We start from the raw sequence: 26,703 nt of genomic DNA, 5'->3' as shown, positions 1-26,703 counted from the left end.
TTGAAAATAATTTGTTCATTGAGAATTATTTATTACATCTTAGTAAGAAAAATGTATATTTACTCCAGGTTTGATCTAATACCAATAATATATAAAAAATTGTTTTGTGAGATTAAAACAGGCGTAGTATTATCTTCTCTTTTATAAACAACATGCTATATTTACTTTTCTTTCTATAATGATAATCCTACGCAGACATATCAAATTATGTTACGGTCTTACGGAATACTCTACACTTATTGGATGTTTCATGAAACTTAAAACCGAAACTGGAATAAAATATCTCTTAATATAATAATAATTCTACATAAAATTAACTTCCTTTTATGTAGTAAAGTTTTCACTAAACATATTACTAGTGCTAAACACTTTTATTCATCACCTTTTACATTAATTGATTGGTATACTACTCTTACTGTCATGGATAAGCTACTGCATTCCTCATTTGGTAACCCCTTATAGGCAAGCTTCGGCTAAAATGCGTACGACCTCGAGCACCTTCAATCTACCTATAGGGAGTTTTCAGCCTGAACTGCCCTAAGAGATGTCAAGAAATGTGTCCAGGAATTGAGAAACGATTGCCACTTCACCTTCAACTTGTCTTTTTTGTTGATAAGCTAACGGTTTTTTTGTAACACGTACCGTTTTAAAGTTATGATGATGACAGTTACGAAAAGACAATCTGAATATCTTAAATCATATTTATTTGTTTATATTATTAATTTAAAAAAAAGTGATATATATTTACAAATAGATAATGAACCAAAATAGCTCAGGTTTAAGTGATCAATAGAAAAAATTAGCCATATATTCTGAAAGAAAATTACGAAATATTAACTTTTCTTCTTGTGAACAATAGAATCCTCTTTCATTACAAACCAGCAGGAACCTAAAATTCCATCTTCCTTGAGAACGTTCTTCTATATGTTTTATATCTTTGTGAAAGCATTCACATTTTTCGTCTTTCACCTTAGTTTAAGGGGGGAAAATCGAAGTGGAAATGCAAGAAATGTATTTTTCAAGACACTCTGCACCCCATCGTTTTAAATTTGTGTAAAAGCACAAAGTTATTTGTTCAGAATTTGGCACTTTCAGCTTTAAGATTACCTAAAAATCCATAAATTATTTTTTTAAAGATAACCAAGCGGTTAACTCTTTTTTTATTTGTGGGTCAGTAGAAATGTCTTCTTTTAATTTAACATCACTTAATTTAGAGAAAACAGTTTTCAAATACAAAAATCCTTTACCATTTTGTATCCATAGTCTTGACGAAATGTTTCATTAAACCATGTTTTATATTTAAAGGTGGAAGAATTCAATTTTCTTGTAGAATAAGAGGTTCATAGTTAATGTTTAATTTATTGCCAGCAAAGTCAGTTCTTTTTAACCAATCTTTAATTTCATAGTGGTCTTCGGTATTCCTACTGTCCCACAAACAGAGAAAACAATAATATTTCATGAAACCTCTATGCATTCCAAGCGTTATAGCAACACATTTTAAATCAACACAAACTTTGCAGTTGTATTATTTGTATTTGATTGGGTCTAAAATTATATTCATGTTTTCACACCGTTGTTTTAAAATCACTGAATATGCAATAGGTATTGAAGGATATCGGCTGCCATTGTAATTCAGCTTTTAAACGTAAATAGTATTCACGCTACTACTAAGGAACATGACATGTTAGGCAACCGTAGCAACACACAATGTTGTTAACTATTTAAATGGAATAAGGAATTCAAAACATGTAATCTTACTTACGTTAGAAAAATTATGTCACACACTGTTATCACTTTTTGCCTCTCACTAGTCATTAATACATCGCACATTTGATTGACTTCGACCGCCTAAAACCAATTTCTTCTCCTTCGCATTAGCACAGTAAATATGTGACTAAGAATAACAAATACGAAATGCAATTAGAAAGTATGCTTATCATAAACAATCAATAGTTGTATTATATATCTCCCATTATCGAAGAATCTAATCGAACACCTACGGAAAAACAAATTTGTTGTTATTGCTATTTTGCTCGCGTTTGTTCCATACATTTTCACCTCATAAGCCTACCCTGGGCCTCCACATATGTTCCAAAATTAATGAAATCGGTCCTAAGTTTTAGCGAGGCTAATGAATGGAAATTAATTTATATCAAATCAAATTTGCTTTTATAACGTGCAAAACCATATCCATCCCTTAGAATAATATTTAATATCAAAATGGTATAGCTCATTAGTGTTCTTGTGTTATTGGATGTTCAAAATCAGTAAGCCTGACAACATGGCGTGCTGGCAAATAGAAATTACCGTCATCGTGTTATCTGCGCGTGTAAATTAATAAAAGGACCGGCTTTATATATCTGACTGGTAATCTAGATAATTGCGGAATTAGTGTCTGGTATCGACTAACAAGACACCATCCAATAAGCCACCAAACGACGCCCGTTATCTTGACCGCTACCATCAGGAAATTGCATTCCAGCCGTTGTTAAAAGGTGACGTTCGTGTATCCAGCACCGATGGATTTAATTAATCGTCCATTACGGCGAACGATAAACCACCGTTGCAGGAAGTTCGACGTCGACGAGGTTTTTTATGCGGTTCCGCTATTGTGTCACGGTTCTGCCAGGTTGTTGGAATAGTTGCCCGCCTTTTTGGATCGACAACAACAAAAGACTATTGGTTTCGGCGAGGAATTCGACTTGAACGAGGGAATTAAGAATAAATTACTAAATTACATTAAACAAAGTACATATTAGATTGAGGCGGATGGCCAAATTATTAAGGACAATATTGAGATTATTTAATTTTCTAGTTTAATTGGATTTCTGTAACAAATGATGAGTTGGGGGTCTCTTATATATTTTTATTTGTAAACTATTGGGATCATAAAAACTACAAAAAATGTACAAAACAGTTTTATGATCTTCGTTTTAGTATTGTTAATATTTAGTGATGCCACCTTGTGCTGCAAAAAAGTTTAATTTGGTGTTTTGATGTCATTGTCTGATAAGGGTTTCAATTAAAGGCTGCTGATGGTAATCGCTCGTTTGATGGTTTACCACATGTTTTCCATGGGAGTCATGTCTGGTGAATTCCCTGACCAAGGAAACACAGTAACTTTTATATATGCTAATAATAGTAATACTTCTGGCTTTGTGGCACGGTGCTGAATCATGCATAAAAATATAATTGTCATCGTCAGGGAATCATTCAGGCATTCATTGATCTGCGGCAGTAACTAGGCTTCTAGCACTCACTTATATATATTGGTCTTGTTTTATTGTCCCCTTTAAAATGTATAGGCGTTCGATGCCATTACAAATGGTTATAACAGGTCAATTAAAAAGTACCCGGCCTACCATAGTAAAACACATTTTTTTAACAAAATTATTTTTTTTTACTCAACATAATTCCCTTCAAGGGTGGGGGTCAACTTTCCAATACCATTTTTGTAGTACGATTTGTCCTTTGCTTCAAAATGTGCCTCAGTTTCGTCAATCACCTCTTCATTCGACGAAAATTTCTTCTCAGCGAGTATTCTTTTGATAACTGAGAATAGGAAATAGTCGCTTGGTGCCTTATCTGGAAAATACGAGGGAGGAGGAAGCAATTCGAAGCCCAATTCATGGATTTTGTCATGGTTTTCACTGACTTGTGAAACGATGCATTGTCTTGGTGAAGCACCACTTTCTTTTTCTTGAAATGCGGCATTTTTTCGGCGATTTCGTTCTTCAAACGGTCCAATAACGCTATGTAATAGTCGCTGTTGACGGTCCTTCCTTTTCCAAAGTAGTAAATGAAAATTATTCCATGCGCATACTAAAATACGGACGTCATAACCTTGCCAGCCGACTGTTGCGTTTTCCCATGCTTTGGAGCGGGTTCATCGTGTGCAGTCCACTCGGATGACTGTCGATTGGACTTCGGAGTGAAATGATGGAACCATGTTTCATCCATTATCACATATCGACGTAAAAACTCGGGTTTATTACGCTTGATCATCTTCAAACACTGTTCCGAATCATCAACTTGTTGTTGTTTTTGGTCAAAAGTGAACTCGCACGACACCCACTTTGCACAGAGCTTTCTCATACCCAAATATTCGTGAATGATATGATGTACAGGTTTAGTTGATATCTTTAGACTCTCTGCTATTTCATTCAGTTTCAATTTACGATCATTCAATATCATTTTGTAGATTTTTAAAATGTTTTCCTCGGTAACAACCTCTTTTTGGGCGTCCACTACATTCGGCGTCTTCGGTGCTTATTTCACCACGTCTAAACTTAGCACACCAATCTTTGATGGTTGATTTTGCTGGGGCAGTGACCGGAAACTCGGCATCAAGCCATGCTTTTTCTTCAACTGTATTTTTTCCCTTTAAAAAGCAATATTTTATTAACACGCGAAATTCCTTTTTATCCACTTTTTTCACAATAACAAAAGTTGCTTCGCTCAAAATGCTATAATTCATAAACTAATGATCCAACAGCTGTCAAATTTATACACGCATCTTTGCAGTGCTAGGGCTAACTGAAAAAGTATTTAATTCTAGTAACGCCAACTATGTGCCATGCTGGGGACTTTTCAATTGACCTGTTCCTTACTCGATTTCTGATTTTTCTATCGGTACGAGGTATACTGCTAGACCTTTGCCCATACGATTTGCCTCAAAAGGCTTTTTATTGTCAATTTTAATTTTAATTCAATTGACGATAATCCTGAAACTCCAGCAATAGCTTCTACTCTTTATGGGAATATGTTGAGTGCAATATTAACATTTGTATCTCCCTACATTTTCTTGGAGACGTGTCCAAAGCCTTACCCGTCCTCATAAATAAAAAATGTATGGTAATCGTGTCGAATCATTAATAAAAAATAAATTCGTAGACACAACATAGCAATATTATTATTATACAGAGTATTACTTACCTATTGATTATTTTAGATACAAAACTCGGTTAAAAGTAATCTGCAACTGCAAAGCGCGCGTTTTAACGGACAATGACTGAAAATGAAGAGACTTCACACAATTGACAAATGATGCGCATAAACTATCACCACTATACAAAATAATAATAATGATACCAGCACCTATTTAAGATAAAATAACCCTTTAGAAACAACATCATTTATTCAAAAAATAAAATAAACAATACGCTAAAATTGTTGTTTAAAGTTAGTGAAATGCTTTTATTACTTATTGCATTAGATATACTACCTTCTACTAAGCACTGCCTTCATCAATACACCAGCAAGACGTGTGCTGGATATATACATCAGCATGTATTTCCGAAGTTAAAATTAAACTGGTTAGTCGAATGATATTCCTAGCTTGATATTTATCTGATTTTAACCCTGATTTGCTCTGCTTTTTTTTAAGTGTTGTCCCCCATTCTTTACTAAAAGAGCTCTGCCCCAATTGATATATCTTTGCAGATTCATTAAATCTACAATTTTTCAAAATCATCTATTGAATAAATAATGTCTTTTTTACTAGATCTAATATTACATATTTCTTGAAAATAAAATAAATAATAAACACTAATCGTCATTAAGTAATTAAACCTAAACACAAAAAAGCTTTTAGCTAATTTCAATAATATAGAGGTATATTTTAGTAATCGTTGTCGGACTTCTAATTATAATATTAAAACATAACGGTACCCTTTAATTTGATAAAAAGAAACACCTTGTCAATCGTATTACAATATAATGTTTATTAATTCTCATTACTTCATTAATGTTCAGGCATCTGGCCAAGTAGATAATACTAATTATTATGTTTTGTATATTGTTACTGATTATTATTTGATATATTAAGATATATTAATCTCCTATTTACGTAAAAATAATTAGATCCCAGGTAGATTAGTGCTTATGTTGTTTGTAATAATTGTATGATATTGGATGATATATATATATATATATATATATATATATATATATATATATATATATATATATATATATATATATATATATATATATACAGCCTGTATGTACTAATTTCTGGACGAAATTAATAAGGAAAAACAACAATACTAAGCATCTATACTGGAATTTGCTGCCACAAAATATCAGAGAATTTCAGTTAAATTAAGTGTTGTGTATAGGTTTGGTAATTAATATAAAAACATCAAGATATAGTATTAGTTACTAGAGCACGAAAATTTCTGGACCATTAAATAACATTTACAGAACATAACATAATAAGCTCCGGAGAATAAAAAGATATGTAACAATTCTTGATTACAATATTATCACGTATAGATTCAATTCATAGTATTTTTGCTGTTATACTGTCGGCATGAAGTTTCATGTTGTTGAAGTTCAAGAAGGCACGTATTCGTCTGCTTAAAAAGAATCTGTGAAGAAACACATTTGTCCTTTGACTAAAACCATTTATCGATCCATGTTACAGCTTCTTCGGAATTGAAATACTGCTCACAAGCGCGTTCCATTGATGCGAAAAGTTGATAGTCCAGTGGGGCAAAGTCAGGAGAGTATGACTGTTGCGATTGTATGCCCCATCCAAGTGCTTTCAATGCTTCTATGGCCGGTTTTGCTTTATGCGATGGTGCGTTCGTATTGGGCTTTAAAATCACTTTACCGTGTTTTCGGGCCCATTCTGTTTCCATTCAATTCAATTAAATTTCAATTTTTTTCCATTTCCCATTGATTTTGCTATCGGTGCGTGGTTCAGATATAATATTTGTTGTCGATATCGATCACTATTAATTGTTTCACAAAGTTCCAACGGTTCGTAATACACTACCACACACTACACGCCATTCTGGTCCCACCAAACACAGAACATTTTTCGATTTTCCATTTGCCTGTCATTCAACAGTTTAATGTGGCACCAATCTTCCCATTTTCTGCAACACTTATTGCAAATTGTATTTGTAGTTAGAATGGGTATTCATCCGATAACTCTTGTAGTTTCGCATCTTCAAATATCTATCAGAACGTTCTTTATCTTACACATTGAAATCACCTGTTTTGAATTTTCGAAACGACGTTTTACATATTTTTAAGTTTCTATAAGCCAACTATAATTTTAGCCGCTTCTCTTCTTGAATATTTTTACGATTCTAATGTCTGACGACTGAATAACTGCTGATTTTTATATTGAATTTCTAGCCATAATTTCCTTTTCAAAAGATTGAGGCAAATTATATAATTCAATTAACTTATCGTTGTAGATTTTAATGAAAGACTTATTGTTTTTATTATTATTATTATTTACTTATCTATTTAAATTACAATTAGGAGTAGCATCTTGGTTAAGTAATGCTCAGACCAGATGATTATCTGGCATACATCCCACATGGCAGGAAAATGGCGTTATAATAAAAATTTTCTTAAAAGTATACACTAAAATAAAAAAAACTAAATTTAACCTAAGATGACATATACAAGCTCAAATCAAAAGGCATGAGCAATGAAAATAAATCTTTTTGTTTTTCGTTGACTGGATTGGCTTGAAACTGAATAATCGTATACTGATGTCTTATTTTAATTGTCAGATGATTTGGGATGACAAAGACCCTGGTCTATGACTGAGACTGTCACAGTTAGACAACCTACCTCGCGTTATGTGAGCGTCGCGTGAGTGGATAGGAATCTTATTAAGAGGTTGGTGTAATGTAAGGTGCCAAGGAAGAACTTTACGCTGAGCATATTTGTGAAACTCTTCACAAACAATGTATAATTCCAAATGTGTATTGACATTCCTCATAAAATGTTTAACGTTGAGTAGCGCATGGACTTTTTACTAGATTGAAAGACTTGGGTCCCGTACAATCAAAGTGATTTAACTAAAATATTATACAGGGCTATCTCAGTAGTATAAAGAGTTTTGTGTTTCTACAGAGTAGTGGAAAGAACTTATTATGCACATCATTGCCTTTCCAGATAGCGTGCTCGATTTGAACTAACATCACTCGAATATGCGGTCGAATTGGAGATCAAGATATTGGTTGATATTATTAGTTTACAGTCTCCCCAACGGTTTAGACTCTCAACCCAGACCAAGAATTATTAATGACAACCGAAGCTAAATTCTTTCTGTCGGTTGCGCGTTCCAAGGCATTCCAACGATTAAATAGATCAACAAGTAAACCTACATATTAGATATCGAATCAATATAAATATCTGGACAAACAAATTAATAATAAAATAATAACTCATCCAAAATAAGGCAATGTGCAGGTTAAAATTAGGCTTTAAAATACAGACCGATTTCTTTGAAGAAATGAAACAATTAGTACAAACAATTAGGTAGGTTTTAAGGTAAGAACACATCCTTCAATGAATCAGGCAGGTCATGAATTCTTCTGACAGTTAATAAGTTGCTGCATTTCACTAAAACATGGGGGACTGGCATTGGTTCCTCACAATTGAGACACAGAGAGAGGTCTTTCAATTCCACTCATTAAAAAGGAATAGGTGGATTAGCAGTGACCATTCAGTAGCCTGTTTACTTCTACTTGCAAATTTCTATGGAAAAGAAGTCCTTTTTAATGGGATTGTTTTCCTCTTCTAGCAGGTCCCACTCAAGTTACACTAGGCTATCTACCCAACCATCTACAAAGGGTTAAAGGTATTTATAATATATTTTTTTACAATTTATTGACCACTCGCTCTAGCGTCTTTGGTGAGTTTATCGGCCAATTCATTTCTCATATGTCGTATGTATGTCGTTGTGGCTGTGGATCCAGACGAATATGATGTTCCGTCGAATTATAACCAGACTATACAATTCAAAAATCTGCACCACTAGCGGGTATCAGGGAAATACATCGTCAATAGATTCGAGCGAGTTTCGCGAATCAGAGCATATAAGCTGTGTTTTAGCATGGATATTATGAGGTTTAAGGCTTTCTTTATTGTGAATATTTCAGCTATAAGAGCACGATAAAAAGACCATGGCACATATAAATCTGTCATTTGTTCTTGCTTTTATCCCTTATCTTGTGACTCAGACTATATATTTTGTATTTGTATACATTTATTTCGAATATTTGTCAATGCCAAGTACGGTAGTATTGCAAATGTATAATGTATATACAAAAGTATTGATTTAGCGAGTCATAATTGAAAAAGACAACAAAAGTGGCAATTTATCTTATCTCGAGAAAAACATATTTTTGTCAATTCCGCTATCGCGAAGAAGAAGAAGAAGGAAAAATTCTCGTATTTTGCGAGTTGGCGCAAAATTTCATTTACGACGGGCAACAAAAAATCGCGACCGTGGCGAATCTAAAATTGAATCTTGTCAAAGAAATTACACAAACGGAGTGGCTGCGAACTTATCTCGCGCCGAGTCAGACTCTCGTCCCGCCCTTAACGAAGTTTTCTAATCATTAACTTTTAAAATGGCGTATCGGCCAGGGCCATTCATCAAAAACTCCGAACGGTTAAAGACTCATTTGCAAGTCGCAGCCGGATTTGTTTTCGACAACGGTTTCACGCAGTTCCAACGCGGAACAATGCTTCCGTCTCGACTTTATTTAATTACATCTGCATAAGGACTCATGTTGATGGTTCGGGAGCAATCAACCCGGCAATTATATCTACAAATTGCTCTTGCCTACGATGTTTCCTTCTTTGTTTTCCATTTATATGTGCTAATAGAACATTATTTAATTAACTAATTCAACTCACATGGTCCCTTATTATTATCTCTTGCGGGATCCGAATCATATTGCAAATTTTCTTGGTTCAACTAGAATAAATTCAAATGTATACAATAGTAGAATAACCTTCCTTCTATATTTTTTTATTAATTGCCTTTCACATTAGATATGCTTAGTACAATCTTAATTTACAAATCAATTTATTACTACTGTTCTATTGTACTTGCATTAATATACAAGCAAGACGAGTACGGGGTCATCATCAACATCAACGACATCTGCATGTCTTTCCCAAATTAAAATAAAACTAATCTATTTAAGCTAAAATTAAGAATACACTTATACACTAAACTAGTTAGTGTGGTTTGGTTTGTTTATTTTTGCGAAATCTTGGATCATTTTGTCTATCCATTTTGTTTCGAGGTTATCGTGCAGCTATTCGATGGTTACGTAGCAATAAGCATTGGTAATTAATCGTAGAAATTTATTTTAGGTGCATTGGATTACTAGTTGGTTTGATATTTTAGTACAATCCTATATTGGGAACACCATGGGTCCAAATTGGTTTTATAATTGACTGATAAACCAAACTCTTTGATAATAGGCAAGTTGTGAGTATCTTACGACTAATCAGTACAGTTGCTTGATGATGAGTCTCATCTTCTCTGCTCTCTAACATAATGTTTCCAATTTAACGTACGATCGGGATATATTTCAGGATATTTAGCTGATTCTGCTTGAAGAATTGGACATCCGTCAAGTGATATAATTAAGTTTTTATCAATTCACCGCAACGCAAAATTAACATAGATAGATTTGTAGCTATTAAGCTGTATTTTTCAGTCTACAGTCCATTTGTAAATCTTGTTGACAGCTAGTTGTACTTTTTCTATAGCCTTACACAGAAATACATCTTTTGCCATGATAACCGTGTCGTCGGCAAATGTTACAAGTACTGTTTCTTTTGTTGTTGGGATATAGAGCAGATTCAGAAGGTCCCAAGACACTACTCCAACTGGAACTCCAGTCAAAATAGGTTTAAGTATTGAGAATGTAATAATAAATTTTCTTAAATTTTAGAAAATGATTCCAGCAGTTAACAGTAATTTCGCGGTAGTAATTTGCTCATTTTGTAGATTTATCCGAAATGCCATACCCGAGAGCAACCAGTTATTTTGAATCAGTCATAGTTTGAACTGACGAACCATACTACAAATTGTCATAGAGTACAGGCGCAGTGTTGCCAAATTTAAGGATGGACAAGACCGTTAAATGGTCATTATTTAGCTTACGAACGTTACTGTTATATTCTAGGAATCTCACCCATTAGTAAGATTTCTGCAATAGTTTTGAAGCCAATTTTAAGTCTGTCTTTTTGTCCTGCTCAGATGTTATCCAAGACTTCGATATTGACATAATAATGGAGTGTCTTCTTATATCTCTTGATTTACTGAGTGACAGTCGGTATCTGAAGGTTTCGGTGTAAAATTTTGTCATCTACTTATATTTATATTAATTTTCGCGGAAAATCCCCATAATTGTTTCAATACTTGTAATAGCGACCGCTATGAACATTCCTATACTTGCTTGTATTTTCCTATATATGAACTTCAGTTATTTTCTTTTCCTTTTTACATGTTCCTTCCAGCGAAGTTTGGTATCAAGATTGATTCCGAGATACTAGAGCGTTGCTGATATATGGAATTATAGTATTATTTATTATACTGCTCATGCACAGATTTACTTTCGTTAATGCAGTGAGGATCATAAAACATTATAATGACAGTTATTTAGAAAGTGAAACTGAACATACTAAAAAATACTAATAACATCACATTTGATATAGTATCAAATAAATCACTTTTTAACAATATTGATTAAACCTTTATAATACGGCAGATTCAAACGGCTAAAAATAGATTTAGCTTGAATTGATCCTAACTACGTAACAAATAATCCAGCGACGGAGTTCATCTGATGAAACATTCGTTGTTTGTATGAATTAAGAGAAACTCGTACGTATTTGAAAAGATAAAAATAAACTGACATTTAAAAAGGGACGTTATTTTTTCCACGATATTTCGTAGGACGTAATAACGAACATATAATTTAGTTCGTTACACCTAAGGAGGGCAATTTGTCTTCCTTTGTCAGTGATTATGCCTTTTTTGTTTCGTTTTTTAGCTAAGCAAATGAGCAATCACGCAAAGCTGAAATATATATGCTTTATCTTGGTTTATTAATTTTACTTATTATATGATCTCTGTTTTGACAAAAAATGGTTTGCTACAATGATATTGTACCACTGTTATCACCCCAACTATTGTTTTTGGAAGCTAGGTTGGAGGCTAGCTACCTTTTATAAATATTAGACGCTTGCATGTATTTTGATCAGCGATATATATTAATTAAAATATAAAGTATCAATATAAACAAGTGTTAAACAACGTAACTTGATTTTTAAATTCAACGGTTTTAAATATTTCTCTACTAAAAATAACAGTTTTTCGTCGATTATTATAGAGTTATTCAGATTACTACAATGATCAATATTACATTTTCTAAATTTATTATTTTTGGTGTTTGATTTAAATAAATCTGATGGCGAAGCTTATCAAATAATTTTAGAAACTACTTGCCGATTTTAGCTTCGATGATTTTGATGCCAATGATAGAGAATAGCCAGAAGATTCAAAAAATATGAAGACAATTAATTGATTTACAGACTCTCAAAAACTTTCAACAGCTGATGTATTAACTGTTTCCAGACGTTTATATATTTATATGATGGGAAAGTTCCAAAAAAGCTGAAAATACTATTATGAACCGTTTCAATGTCACAGATTCATTGTTTACCAAGGAGTTTTCACTGGTATATTAAAAGTGGATCTACTACGACAATGTTAAGCGTAAAAAGTCATAGGTTAGATCTTCTGTTATAACAAAAGTTAATTTAAAAACAGTAAAACTCCAAATTTTGTTCTAATTTTCTATGAAAGTACTACTTGGTATAATAGAAATATATATAGAGAAGGCTTACACAGAATTTCAAATAAATTGATTCAAGAGAACTTCAGGTATCAGGTTAACCGTCTCGAAAAAAGTAATTTTCAGAAAAATTCTCTTAACGGCCCATTCTTAATGGGCCAATCTTTAAAACTATGAAAAAATCTATTTTCCAGATTTCTAAACTACAATACCCCAAAGTGTCGGGTTACTTGGAAGCTGGTTTAGATTCCGCGACACTACATGTACTCTTTCGAAAATAAATACAATTTTAATTTAATGATCCCTTAACAAGTTAACAGTGCATTTTTTGAATGCAAATAGATTTTTGCAAAGCTTTTATCCAGTTTTAAACAACGGTTAATTCACCTTAAACGAGGATACGTCTCTCAAATGGCAGTTTCACATCTCGTAGTCGTGTTTCTCGCCCCGTGGATGACGCAATTTTCAATCGACCCCGTCAAAGGAGCGCTATCAGTGTAGACAAATATTTATCTAGCTAGAGTTCAAAACTCATTGTGCTCCTTTATTAACGGTATGGTGAATGTGAGCCGATGATATAGCAGTGGAACTGTTGCCGTTTTGTATATGAACGGAAAACAAATATTTCAGAATTGCCACTCGACGCGAGACAGCATTGTTTTTGTTATTTCGTCATGTATAGTAGATAATGTAAACAACCGGGAGATTTGTCTTGTAGTCAACATGCATAATTGAGTTCTAAAATAAATAGAAATTTTCGTAGCACATTATTGTATAATATATAACACGAGGGGAAGCTTTTGTAATTGGCATTTGAAATATAATAAGTATTTATCAACAATAATTATCTTAATCTTTTAAGTACCTTTTAATACTGTTTTATACATTTAAATAACTTATAGATAATAACAGACACTTGAATAAATAACAGAAACTTGAAGAACTTACATCTTGAAGTAAACAGCTTCTTCAAATATAAAATAATCTTCTTGTCGCAATTTATGTTTGATATGATCGAAAAAGGATTACATCTAAGTGGATGGTGAGTCATCACTAAAATATATAAACCAAAACAAAATTATATTTAATACAAATTGTAATTACCTTATAAAACCAAAACTATTTTAGTAAGACTTATTCGGCTTAAAGAACATGTCTTATTGTTATCTTTAGTCCATTTCGACATCAACTTGCCTCGTATTAATATTGTAGTTTGTCCATGTGGGTTTCTGTACCATGTATCTTCTGCATTATATCCTGGAATTAACTTTTTTTTCAATAAAGCCTTCCTCCAATTGCAAAATTGATTGTTTTTGATCATTTGTTTCCGTACCTTAGTATTAGTATTAGTATTTTGTGTTGTGTTGATTCAGAAGTCAGTATTGTTTCTAGTTTAACTATAGGTGCTAGGAGTAACTGCCGAGGATTTTCCACAATTCCAAATTACGCTGATCATCAAATTGATTAGTTGGTATTTTAATATCGTTTGGAGTAAACAGTGTGTACATTGTTTGGGGGCGATATTATCCATAGTCCTGTATTATTGTCAATCAAAAAATGCAATCCGGTCTTCTTATCTCAGTAATAAGTGATACTGACTTAAAATTATAAGGTGTTATAATACTTCTCAGGCTATTATAATAGCTTCATTGTCCAAATCTATATTTATTATCGCATCTGGAAATGAAAGTAACAATATTTAACTCCTTAAAACTTCACATATTTTGTCGTCTTTTTCGTTGTAATTCAAAGCTGCTATTTACTCCTCCATTTCTTTTTTGGAAGTATATAGATCACTATTTGTTACTACTGGTTGCTATACTATTTCTTTTCAAAAAGATTTACTTAAGTTGCTCTGCCATTCAGTCTGATTGTCTAAAAATTATAAAACAAATAGATTGTTTCTGTCATATTATATAGTTTTTCAACCAACAAAATTCTTAACGTTCTTGTGTTCGGTAAATGTTCGGTAAGCCGACTAATATATAGAAGATAGTCATATTAACACGCCAACGAAGTATTAAAAGTAATACAATAAAGTGTGATGGAGACGAGAAAACCAAAACAATAGTTTTTATATCAACAGCAATAATCATTATTTAATTAAAATATATTTTCAAATGTTAAATATGCTGTTTCTTTATCGACTTTAGAATATTAAATTAACTAAGAGCCTTTTTATAATCATAATTAACAAATTACCGCTACATTGCCCAAATGAGGGAGTTTTTGTCCGAAACTTTTATAAAACAAAAGAAAAGAAATATATGTCTACTTCGGAATTTGATTCAACCTGGTTTGCCGGTTTGTTGGTCTGTTCTCGTTTTATGTCTCTATTCACCAGACGTGAAATTAAATCAAAACTCGATTTTGAAAACGTAAATATCTTGTTATCAAAAAGAACAGACTATTCTTGTTATTTACGAATTGTGTTAATGTATGTTGTAATGAAATTTTTACATATAGTCTATTCAAAGTTTATTTGTATATGCGTCATGGAAACATGCGAAATTCACATCATCTCCATTGGGTTGAATATACAGCGTTAGGGAGGAATTCGTAATACTAAGTGACCATATTGTTCAGCCATCTGATCTACTTTATATCATTTTCAGGCTTATTTCTAAAATAAATAAATTGCATAAAACGCAATGAACATTTCATTTATATTTACCTAATAACAATTTGAAATAGTTCATTCTTTAACATGGTTTCTTCAAAATGTATTTTATGTACTTTAAGCCTTTCATTAATTGGAGTCTTTGTTGATGCACTTGTAGGGATCTTCTCCACCAGTGCACTAAGATATGGTGTCCATAACAATAACTGATAGTTCGTCTAAGTTCTTTAAAAGTTGATTTTCAAACCACTGCAAAAACAAGTTATAGTACATTTCTTCATGGTAGTCACCCGCAGACTTAGAGGCTAATGCACCAGGAACAAAAATATTTCATTTATATTCCTGTTTCTAGCATGATATAGTTATTATTTATGAATGTTATGACTAACAAGACCTAATCGACAGCTATTCCCACGTTTACCTTTTTCCATTAACTTTTGTTGCCTTTACGCTGTATTTACGCTTCCTATGAGTTACTCAACGTACCATTCTAAAATATCCACTCCTCATCTAAATATACAGATCGATATAATAATTCATCCTTGATTTTGTTGTATGTTTTTAAAAATTGTATTATTTTAAAAGCAATGCCTGGAAGTTCCATAAACCCCTTCGTTGGTTATGTTTACGTCACTGAAATCCTATCTTCACATCCACCCACTGCATATCTTTCAGCTTTTTATGGACACTTTCAAGGCTAACAATTTTCTCTGAAATAACTGTGTTAAATTACGTTTCGATTGAAAAAACTACTTACTGTTTTTATACAATTCGTATATTTGAACTCTGATACAACTAACAACTAACCTCAAGCAGATCAATTCATCCGTTTCGCATACACACGGTTTCTTTTTGGTGAATTTAAGGTTATATTATTTTTTATTTTTTGAAATATTTTAGAGACCGTGCCCTTACTAATATTTGAATGTTGCAACAAGCTAAAAAATATTTTCAATAAAGACCGCGGCGAATTGAAATTTTTTGTTTGCCGGTTTATAACCTGTAATTACAGTATCTTGAATAATTTTGCGCACGTTTGACAACCGGACCACTTTGACAGGCTAGTTCGGTTTTACGTTGAACTTATCAGACAGCATTATGTCTCTTATGTCTCCCAACTACAATAAAATGAGAAGGAAAATATTGTCCGATTCTGAAACGAATTTACAATGTGCGGCAGGCAATACATTACACATTTTGATTACGTTATATACAGATAAACTGTGAATAGACTATAACTTATGTTGGGTTTTTCTTTGACAATTGTGTTTGTCACAAAACCATTGAGTTTTCTTCAAAAAGGGAGGACAAAAGGGAAATTAAAAGTAATACAGTAAGGTGTGATGGAGACCAGAAAACTGGTCTTAATTATAATATCAATAAGCGTTATTTAGTTAAAATATATTTTCAAGTGTTGGAACATCGTGTTTTCTCTATCGACTGTAGAATGAATATTAAATTAGCTAAAAGCCTTTTTATGCTCATATTTAACAAATATCCTCTACATAGCCCAAATGGGGGAGTTTTTGTTTGAGACCATTATAAACCAAATAAAAGAAATATAATCCACTTCGGAATTCAATTCAACCTGGTTTGCCGTTTTGTCGGTCCGTATCAATGAGCCAGTCGCCCCCGTCGACGAGTCTGTTTATTAAAGCCACACAAAATACGTCGGCCCTTACCGACTCGGCCTTCGTTCGAATGACGAAACAGAAGGCACGCGCACCAGACTTTCCGCATTTAATGGCTCTTAATTAGGACTCGGGTTAATTAATGAAGTCCGAAAGGTCGACGGCTAAGGGGTCTTCGACTTGTGGCGCAGGGGCAAGCTATGAAGGGAGGCGGTGGTAGTAAATCGGACGTGGCCCATCCCTCGGGTCATCTATAAAACAACTAATTTATTAAAATGTTCGATAATTTGATTAAACAAGTTACGCGCAATGATTGATCGTTTTTATATGAAATTGTTGCCTGATTTATGGGTACGGCACAGAAGAAATGCGCTAGGAAATAAGATTAATTGGGAGCACGCTGAAAAATTAATTGCCTTTAGTAGTAAATCGAAAAGTGCATGTTAGAAGGCGTTCCCGTTTTTAACCCGAGTCATTTGCAGCTGAAAAATTGGGTTAAATAGCAATTTCATCAAGTCTTACAGCTGCCTCGAATTTGTTTTATTTTCTTGGAATTTCTGACCCTTCAATAGTGTATTTTTGCTTTCTATCAATTTCAAAGCTATTTTTCTCTTCCGATTTTGCGCCATTAAACTAATTATAACGTTCTCATTAAGGTACTATTTTCCATGAATTATAACACAATTTAGATAATAAAGTATTGATGAAATTATGAAATGATCATTGAAACAACTATTTCAATTTCCTACATAACAGGTCAATTGAAAACTCTCCGGCCTACCATAGTAAAACACATCTTTTTGGCACAATTATTTATTTTTATTCAACACAATTCTCTTCAAAGGTGATGATTATACACACTGATTATAGCGACCCTCCAATTTTTCGATAGCATTTTTATAGTACGATTTGTCGTACGTAGCCAATATTAATGCATTCGCCATTGGGTACTGTGAGAATAGTGTTATTAAAAGCAAGTGACCTATATTTGCTAAGACAAATCGATGACAAACCTACTGAAGAATTGTTTGATGATAATTTGAAGATACAGATTGAAATATATTTGAAAGGGCTACCAAAATATTAATAGTGTGTACAATAAAAGAAAACAAATAAAGCTCAACATCAAATGTTATCAACATTTGTTATTTACTATAACAGAAAAAAGGTTTATTAAATTATGATCACGTAGCTCTGCATTGTACCAAATTACCTAGTAATAGTTGTGTAAATAAAATGCATAAATTGTAATTTTCCAAATTAAAATTCAAATTAATTTAAAGTAAGTCCATTTTGAAAATAGCCTAACAATCTTATAAGCATATTCCAACTACAATACTCCATCAAGTACTTTACAAAATATGTGGTTAGACTTTAACATATCAAGTTATCCTATGAATTCTTCAACTAGATATTGGTTTAGTTTCTTTTACTTCAGCGACAATATTTGATTCATATCTTGTCTGTACGTAAATATTATTTGAAATGGTTGAAAATTCCGTTGCCATAACATACATACCAGGCTATAAAACTTGATAAAATCACATTGTTCAATCAAATTTGTGTCACTTACCCTTAATCTGGCGAAATTAATGGCGAAAGCAAATCGAATTATTTTATGTACAAGAAACCAGATATTTGATGTTGCATTTGATATGGCCTTTCCTAATCTAACCATTTTTTTATTATTTAATTATTACATTGTTACTAGTCGTTTCCGTCTAACCTACAATTTGTTTTTATGATAACTTTAATCTAGGTATATAACTAGAAGGACCCATCGGCCCTATCGCAATCTCTGGTGAAATAATGTTTATACATGTCACTGCTGTATTTTTTATTATATACGCCTCACTACACAACACTACACAAGATCAGATGGTTTGATTCTTTTGAGTCTGTGTCCCATTCTGATGATATCCAATAGTTGCCATATTTCAATATTCATATGAGAATGGAGTCTTTCCTCATGCCCCCTTGTAATTCTCTTGATTTCTTGACTGACTGTGGGTATCTGAAGATCTCGATGTAGGTAATCAGTCCTATAATATTTGGGTGCGCCCACAATACCCCTCTTTGTTCTGAAAAATTTGTATTTTATTTACGTTACTCTTTGCAGAACATCCCTATAATTGAACTCCGTATGTAATAGTAATTTATTATGTATTGATAATTGTGATTTTCTTCTAATTAGCCAGTACATTTTTCTATATTTCAATTTCACTTCTTTTCTTCTTTATATATTCCTTCCAGCGAAGTTTTGCATCAAGATTCATTCCGAGATATTTAGTGTTGTTGTTATATGGAATGATAGTATTATTTAATGTTATTGGTGCTTGTACGGTCTGTTTATAGATGTACTGCACATGTACAGATTTACTTTCATTAATTCTTATTTTCCAAGCTTGTGACCAATTATTTATATTGTCACTTGCCTGTTCCGATAGCTATAATCGCAGTATCATCAGCAAATGTAGCCATCGTATTATTATCCATTTGTGGTATATCCCGCCTTGCAATATTTTTCTACTTTGGACCAAAAAGATACAACTTGTTTGGATTTTTTAGTGATCGATACACAATAGAATCTCTAATTGTAACACAAAATTATTAAAATAATGTATTAATAAGGCTTGTACCCATACAAACCGTCCAGTGCGACCAAAACAACTGCATCAAAGGCAGATTTGGAACGCTTTAACGCGCTTTTAAAATTTCGTTGTTTGAAACGAAATTTTTTCTTTAAAATCTTTTTTTTGCAGAGATAACTTTTATTTCGGGTAAAATAAATACGTAGAATGGTCACAAAGAGGTTTTTCGAAAATTGCCATCTAGCCTATTATAATAGGAAGCAAACTTATCCCTCATCCGGACTATCAGTTACTAAAATCGTATCTCACTGATAGACATTTTATTGTAAATCAAGGCGATGAACATACCGAATTAAATCCTATATATTCAGCAGTTCCGCAAGGTAGTGTACTGGGTCCAGTACTATATCTTCTGTATACGGCTGATCTACCGAGCACAAAAATAACTGGCAACATATGCAGACGATACAACAATCTTAGCATCCCATGAACATCCAGTCACAGCATCAATAAACCTACAAACCCACCTGGAGCAAATACAATTATGGTTGAAGACATGGCGCATTAAAGCCAATGAAATAAAATCTACGCATATAACGTTTACCCTGCGTAGAAGAACATGTCCACCAGTAAATATCAATCATCATCAACTCCCCCAAGCAGAGCATGTTAAATATCTTGGTATGCCCTTGGATCGACGCCTAACCTGGAAGAAGCACATACTCTCTAAACGGAAACAACTGGGACTAAAATTATATCACATGTATTGGCTCATCGGGCGCAAATCCAAGTTATCATTAGATAACAAGGTATTGCTGTATGAGTCTATACTCAAGCCCATTTGGGCATATGGAATCCAAATATGGGGTACCGCTAGAAAATCATTTATATCCATCATTCAATGGTTCCAAAATAAGGTGTTGCGTGCCATTGTTGATGCTCTGTACTATATTTCAAATAAAGTGATACAACGCGATATTCCTCTAGAACCTATAACGAGTGTAATTCAACGTGTTTGTCTGAAGTACTTCAAAAGAGTGTCAGTGCATCCCAATGTACTCGCTAATCAGCTAAATATGCGACGTGATAGTGAAGTGCGTAGACTAAAACCACTTTTTTTTAACATCACCTGATCTGATCACTGGACATATGTAGACTTTAGAATAAGCTTTTTGGTATGGTAGTTTTATGTCGTCTGCCCACTATCCTTTTTTCTTTTTGTCAGTATGTCTCTTAAATATGGGTACCGCCCACTTTTCCTCTTCGCCGATGATGTTTTATGATGTTTTGAAAATCTCTGAAAAAAATCTGAGAGACCACACATTTCACCGCTCGCTTGTATTAATCGTCGCAGAACAAAACGCATAATACACTGAAATATAACCTACAAGACATGGAAATAAACTGAACAATATATACGTGTCAAATTATTTACACGAAAGCTGTGTTGCCAACTGTAACAAGATGTACTATATTGCATAGTATACATATTATTTATGTCTTGTTCATCTCCCGTATATTTCTGTTACCAGTAGTTGTAATTTGATCCTCATACAAGCATGATTAAAGGAATTAAAGGAGGCAACCACTGGGTGTTTATTAATTTGTATCTTGATATATCCTTAATCGCCATTACATCGGTAAAAATAAGTTTTTAGACTGAAAATCTATTGAATAATACTGCCCATACCCGTGTGTGTTTATGTGCGTGTGTTTAAATGTGAAACGTTTCCGAACGGCAAATAAATGATTCACCAGATAACGTTTGATGGAAAACGTTGAATGCGCGTCCGAAATATACCAATTTATTTGATTTAGTGTGTCGAATGGCGGAAAATCTTTAATGCAGCGGCATTACTCGTCGGCCGATCAAAACTTTTGCAGGTAGCGGTCGCTTGACAAATGGTGGCTATTTATTTTTTTTAACAAAGCGCCAAACTCCCTTTTCGATTTTGTCGGGGGCGCATTATGTCCCGCCGCTGATTGATGTTTAATTTATTTTGAAAGCTGGAAACGAACGAATTTCATCCCGTTTTTTTTTACGGGAGGGCGTTACGCCGGGCTTCATTTCGGTAATTACTTATTTATCAGATCGGTACTGTTTTCAACGGGTGAGTTTTTGTCGATTTTATTAATATGAACGGATGTTTTTCCACTAATGAACTTATTGCGTTTACGTTAATCATTATTCTTGATAATAGTTTGTACTCTTATATGAATTAACACTTTTAAATGACATTTGACTTGTGGAGGGAAAATAATGTTGTAAATAAAATATAATTGATTTTCTCTCCTATTTGTGAACATTAATGCACAAAAACGACTTTTTTTATTTAAATGAATAATAATATTAAAAATATGTACAATTACCAATGTTAAATCGATACATAATGATGAACAGAATTTTTAGATAGAAGTGACTTAATAAATCGTCTGTCTGGTTTTGGATAATACTGATTTCGTCAAGGGGTTCAACTGATGATTATACAAACGACTTATAAAAATTCGACTGTTCTTGATTCATGACTTCCATTCTTGACACCTTTTCTTTCTGCTTAATTCTGAGTAGATCGTCACTCTCTCGACTGTTTCTTAATTAATTTTGTGTTCTTTGACTAATTCTGTAATTGTTTTACTATTTCAGGTCTTGGTTCTGTAACTCTTTAATTTTTTTAGTTCTGCTTTTCTCACTAATTCTCGACTCTTAACCTTTTACTCTTTCTGTTCTTAATTAATTCACCTTTTTAATTTTCTAATTCTTTCTAATTATCTTGGAAAATTTTTAGTCAATTTTGTTATAATGGCAAATTCTGATTTTATTCATTTCTGTTATGATAGCAGATTCTGATATTATTCAATTCTGTTTCCCGTTCTCGATGCACAGTGTTTTATCGCTGAAACTCCTCTCTCTGATTCTTGGTAGTACTTGAGTAGGCCGGTAAAAGAAACCCTTTTCTGTGTCCCGACTAGTTCAGAATTTCAGGGAGGCAAAAACCCTTCCAGCTAGGAATTTCTTGATTCTTTCTTTCTTGATATCATAGCCACCATCTCAGGTTCAACCTCTATCCGGTTCAACTTCTAACACGCCTCGTCTAGCCTCGGTACCTAAATCGCCATTATCCGAAATACTCGACAACGAGCCGATAAGACATCCCTTTTGTTAGACACGTGTTTTCTGTTTGCTTGGTGCCTTTCTTATCTTAACCTAGCGTCACCAGACATGTAATACAATATTTTATATTGTCTCAAGTAACAAATATTACAACAGTTAAATGGTCAAATATATTAGACCACCGAACTATACAAAAGAAAAAAGGTTATAATTTTCGCAAACTGAGAATTAAACAATTTTCTTTCAAATATAAATAAATCTAATTACGTCTTAATAATCTCTGAATATACAGGGTTTTGTCTCGAACAAATTTTTAAAAAAATATATTGCCGATGATTGTATTAATATTTGAAATTCGCGAAAGCAGTCTTTTGTGTTTATACACTTTGAGTTGGATTTCTTCCAATCCTGGATGGCTTCGCGCTGGAACTGCGTTTAAAGATCCCACAGCAGCATTTTTTATTTTCGTCAACGTGTTGAGATAGCGCCTTTTCAAGCTCAGTTCAATCATGTCGAGCAGGGTCTCTAATGCTGTTGAAGTAGTCTTATCACACAGTGTCATTTTGTTAGACACCTTCCATATTTGCTAACTATTCGAACCATGGAAATGTGGTGAACAGCTATACTGACAATCATCCATTTTTGGAGCCGACAGGGGTCCAATGCAACATCAAAAGTTCTTGTACCTCTCGTATATGTGGCCTACAATAGGTTTCCTCTCTTATCGCAGTCAGAATCTCAAGGCCAATATTTGAGCTTATAGGTTGTAGAACAAATGGTTTGTTGGACATGGTAAATTTTGCCGAGTCACTAATGGTTTAATTTTGAATAATTCATTATAAACATTCCCTAATCAATCCCACCTAATACTTGGAATCAATAGCTCTCTGGACATCGGCCACGACCTTGTTCGCTCTTTGTAACCATATATGATCCACTTTTTATTTCTGTTTCCTGTTTATATTTGTCACTGTTAATTCATGTGGAATCAAAACATTGAATTTATTTTAGTATCCAGTTTTATGTAGATAGGTCAAAATTATTTTATAGTCAACGTTCCCACTTCCATATGCTTGCCTTCGTCAGAATTTCTAACTATGGGATAAATGATACTAAAATGAATCTCTGAAATATAGTTTTTCAATAGCAATTATTTTTGACTGAGTAAATGAAGGATCTAAAGCTACCTTTATATCTATAACTCTTTTATGGGCTTTACCTTTCAAACGTGCTAGAGTATGGTTTCATTGAATATCTAGGACTAGACCTATTAAGAAATATATTAGAAAAAATCGAGATCAGTTTTTTAACAAAATTATATATTTTATAATTCATTATAATCTTGCCGAACTTTAATAAATGATTTAATTCAAATAAGGACTAGAAAAGTCATTAATTCGTAATTTAATTTAATGATTTTCTTTATTAGAGCAAGGGTCGCATATCTAATCAATGACCCCATAATCATTTGAAAAAATATAACGTTTAACCTAATAGCACCACTTCTTATAAAACACAAAACTTATTGAATAAACTATTATAACGAAATTATGGAATAGTTTACTTTTTTTATAAAGAATATTACAATAAATTTGGTTAGTTTACGTTGGGTATTATTGATTTTGTTCTTTTGTCAGTTTTTTTTCCATTATTCAATTTTATGCTATTAAATCAACCGTAAAAGGTGAGACTCATACAGTTGAACATTTACTTAAGCGTGCTTAATGTTGAAAATAATTAAAAAGGGTTTCCAATTAATTATTGTAACTATTAATTTTCAAAAAACTAGTATATATAATGGTATAATGCAATTATTCAGTGTACCGTTAAAAAATACAAATTAATCAATCATCAATTGAAAAATGACTGTCATATATAGTTTATAATGTCGACATTTCTATCAGGCAAGGTTAGAACCAATTGGGTAACATTTGTTAAATTGAGAACATAAACAAAAGCGAAATGAATATTTAATATCCAGGGGTGTAATAATGTGTGTATACTTCTGTTTTGTTTTTTGAATGAAATGAAAACACCAAATGTCATTACACGTTACGTAAACTAGGATCGAAATCAACCAGTCTCATTTATTATTCATATCGTGTTCTAAAAACATAGCGGCTGCAGCCAACAAACTGAAACTAATTATTTTTTAATTGGTTTAATTTTTTTTACATCGATCTATTAGTGCGACAAATGAGGGACAAAGATGGACTTACTTGTTTAACCATCTATTTGCATTATATCACTGCTTTTACATTAAATGGTCTGATTGGGTCGTTTTTATTACAGATCCACCTGAAATTATTACCAAGCCTAGAAATCAACAGGTTCGAGCTGGTGGAATAGCAGGATTTTATTGCAAAGCTAGAGGCGATCCGTTGCCACAGATTCAATGGAGAAAGAACGGCAAGAAAGTTTCAAGTAAGTACTTAGATTTAAAATCGATCTTATTGTAATAGATCTGATTGTAAATTAATTTTGATTAATAATTAATATTGAGTAATTGATGCTTGAGGCTGTTTTTGTTGAATTTATATTGAGGCCAGATTTTTTTAAATAATATCAACCAAAATGAAATAAATTAAAAACGGAATATTCAAGCTTTTAGTAATCTACGTCTTCTATTTATATATTTTTCAGAAGTAAAATGGAGTTTTTTAGAAAATTAAGTAAAATTAATAATATTGAGGGATTACCCTACGATTAAGCTACCGCAAAAAATGTATTATTGAACATAATTTATTATTTTGTACAAAAATATATTGGGTACTAATGTTAATACCTATCTGTGTGTATTTTTAGTGTGATATATTTAATGTATTATGACTTTAAAAGATATCACTATTAACTTATTATTTTATCTCCGAAAAGATGAATTGAAGCAATGCAATCTTCATTTACTATTTTCTATATTTATACTAATTTTTTACTATATGTGTTATAATATATTAAGTTTTTTGCCTTAATACGCAGTTTAATTCGATTTAAGTGCTACTTCAAATGATTGGGTATCATATTTTTGCTAAATTTTGTCAAAACAGATATATAATAAAATGGCATACTTCCTAATCGCATCAAATACAAAATGTTTAGCATAACTTTTGTCAATATGTGCGTAAAAAATAGTTTACTTAAGCTAGCTACCACATTTTCCCTTCTTATGCATAATAGAGTAATCGCACGTCAGATCTAGCAACATCTGAAGAGTATGACAGGAGGAGTACAACTACCTTTTTTATAATTTATTCTTCTATATTTCAAATTACTACTGTGCTTTTATTATAGTAAAATCGAGGAGTTAAATCAATGAGAGAGCTTAAAGACTTATATTAAGAATATAACAAAATAATCCTGAGATATTGTCTCAATATATATAGTCTATCCAAAATGTATTTGTATATGCGTCATCTAAATATGTGACGTCAAAACGTCTTAATGTTACCGCATCAACTCTGAGTTTCAGTTCAATTTGGCTTTGACATACAACAATATTCTAATCTAAATAAAATAATTGAACAAAAATATTATCAAATATAATTTGACAATATAATTTAACATTATAGTACATCTAACAACTAAAGTTAATTATACAGCCACAATAGTTTATAGGTTAGATTTATAACCTCTAGTCACTATTGCTTTCAAGAATTTTGCATACGTCAGATAACTGATAAACTAATCAGACAGCATTGTGTCCCTTTCAGCTAGAATAAAATTAGAACAAAAATACTGTCTGATTCTAAAACGAATTTACAAATTGCGGCAAGTAACATATTAAATGTCTTGATGCGCATATACAAATAAACTTTGAATAGACTGTATATACAGTCGAACATAGAACCTCCTCCTTTTTGAAATCGGTTAAAAGTCAGTCTCAACTTGGTCTACGAATTGTATTATTTTATTTTGTGTTAATGTATAAATGAATGGAAACAAAAAGCGTCTTAATGTTCTTTTTTTAAACATACTTTTTGAAGAATGTATACATGAACACAAATGCTTTATATAAATTATTTTATACATACCTAGTAAAAATAATGCCAAGTCACATACACATTCTTAATCTAGCTAATTTTTTGGCTTTATCAATGCATTTTTGAAATAGAGCTGG

General features: G+C 32.5%; 1 protein-coding gene across 5 annotated transcripts in view; it reads left to right on the top strand.

The window, feature by feature from the left end:
* Window positions 1-26,703, top strand: part of Lar (tyrosine-protein phosphatase Lar) — a 1,580,452-nt gene that overhangs the window by 1,292,340 nt on the left and 261,409 nt on the right. For all 5 annotated transcript variants that reach the window (XM_076407753.1, XM_076407754.1, XM_076407756.1 and 2 more), the window contains one exon: window positions 24,882-25,013. In XM_076407753.1, coding sequence (XP_076263868.1) covers window positions 24,882-25,013 — 132 coding nt within the window. The remainder of the gene's footprint in view (window positions 1-24,881; window positions 25,014-26,703) is intronic.

The sequence above is a fragment of the Rhynchophorus ferrugineus genome, unplaced genomic scaffold (genome assembly GCF_030347505.1).
Source record: "Rhynchophorus ferrugineus isolate W39M unplaced genomic scaffold, kcgeb_rfMv2 rfM6, whole genome shotgun sequence".
Classification (NCBI taxonomy): Eukaryota; Metazoa; Arthropoda; class Insecta; order Coleoptera; family Curculionidae; genus Rhynchophorus; species Rhynchophorus ferrugineus.
Note: the sequence above shows the minus strand (reverse complement) of the source record. Positions and strands in the feature narration are given on the sequence as shown.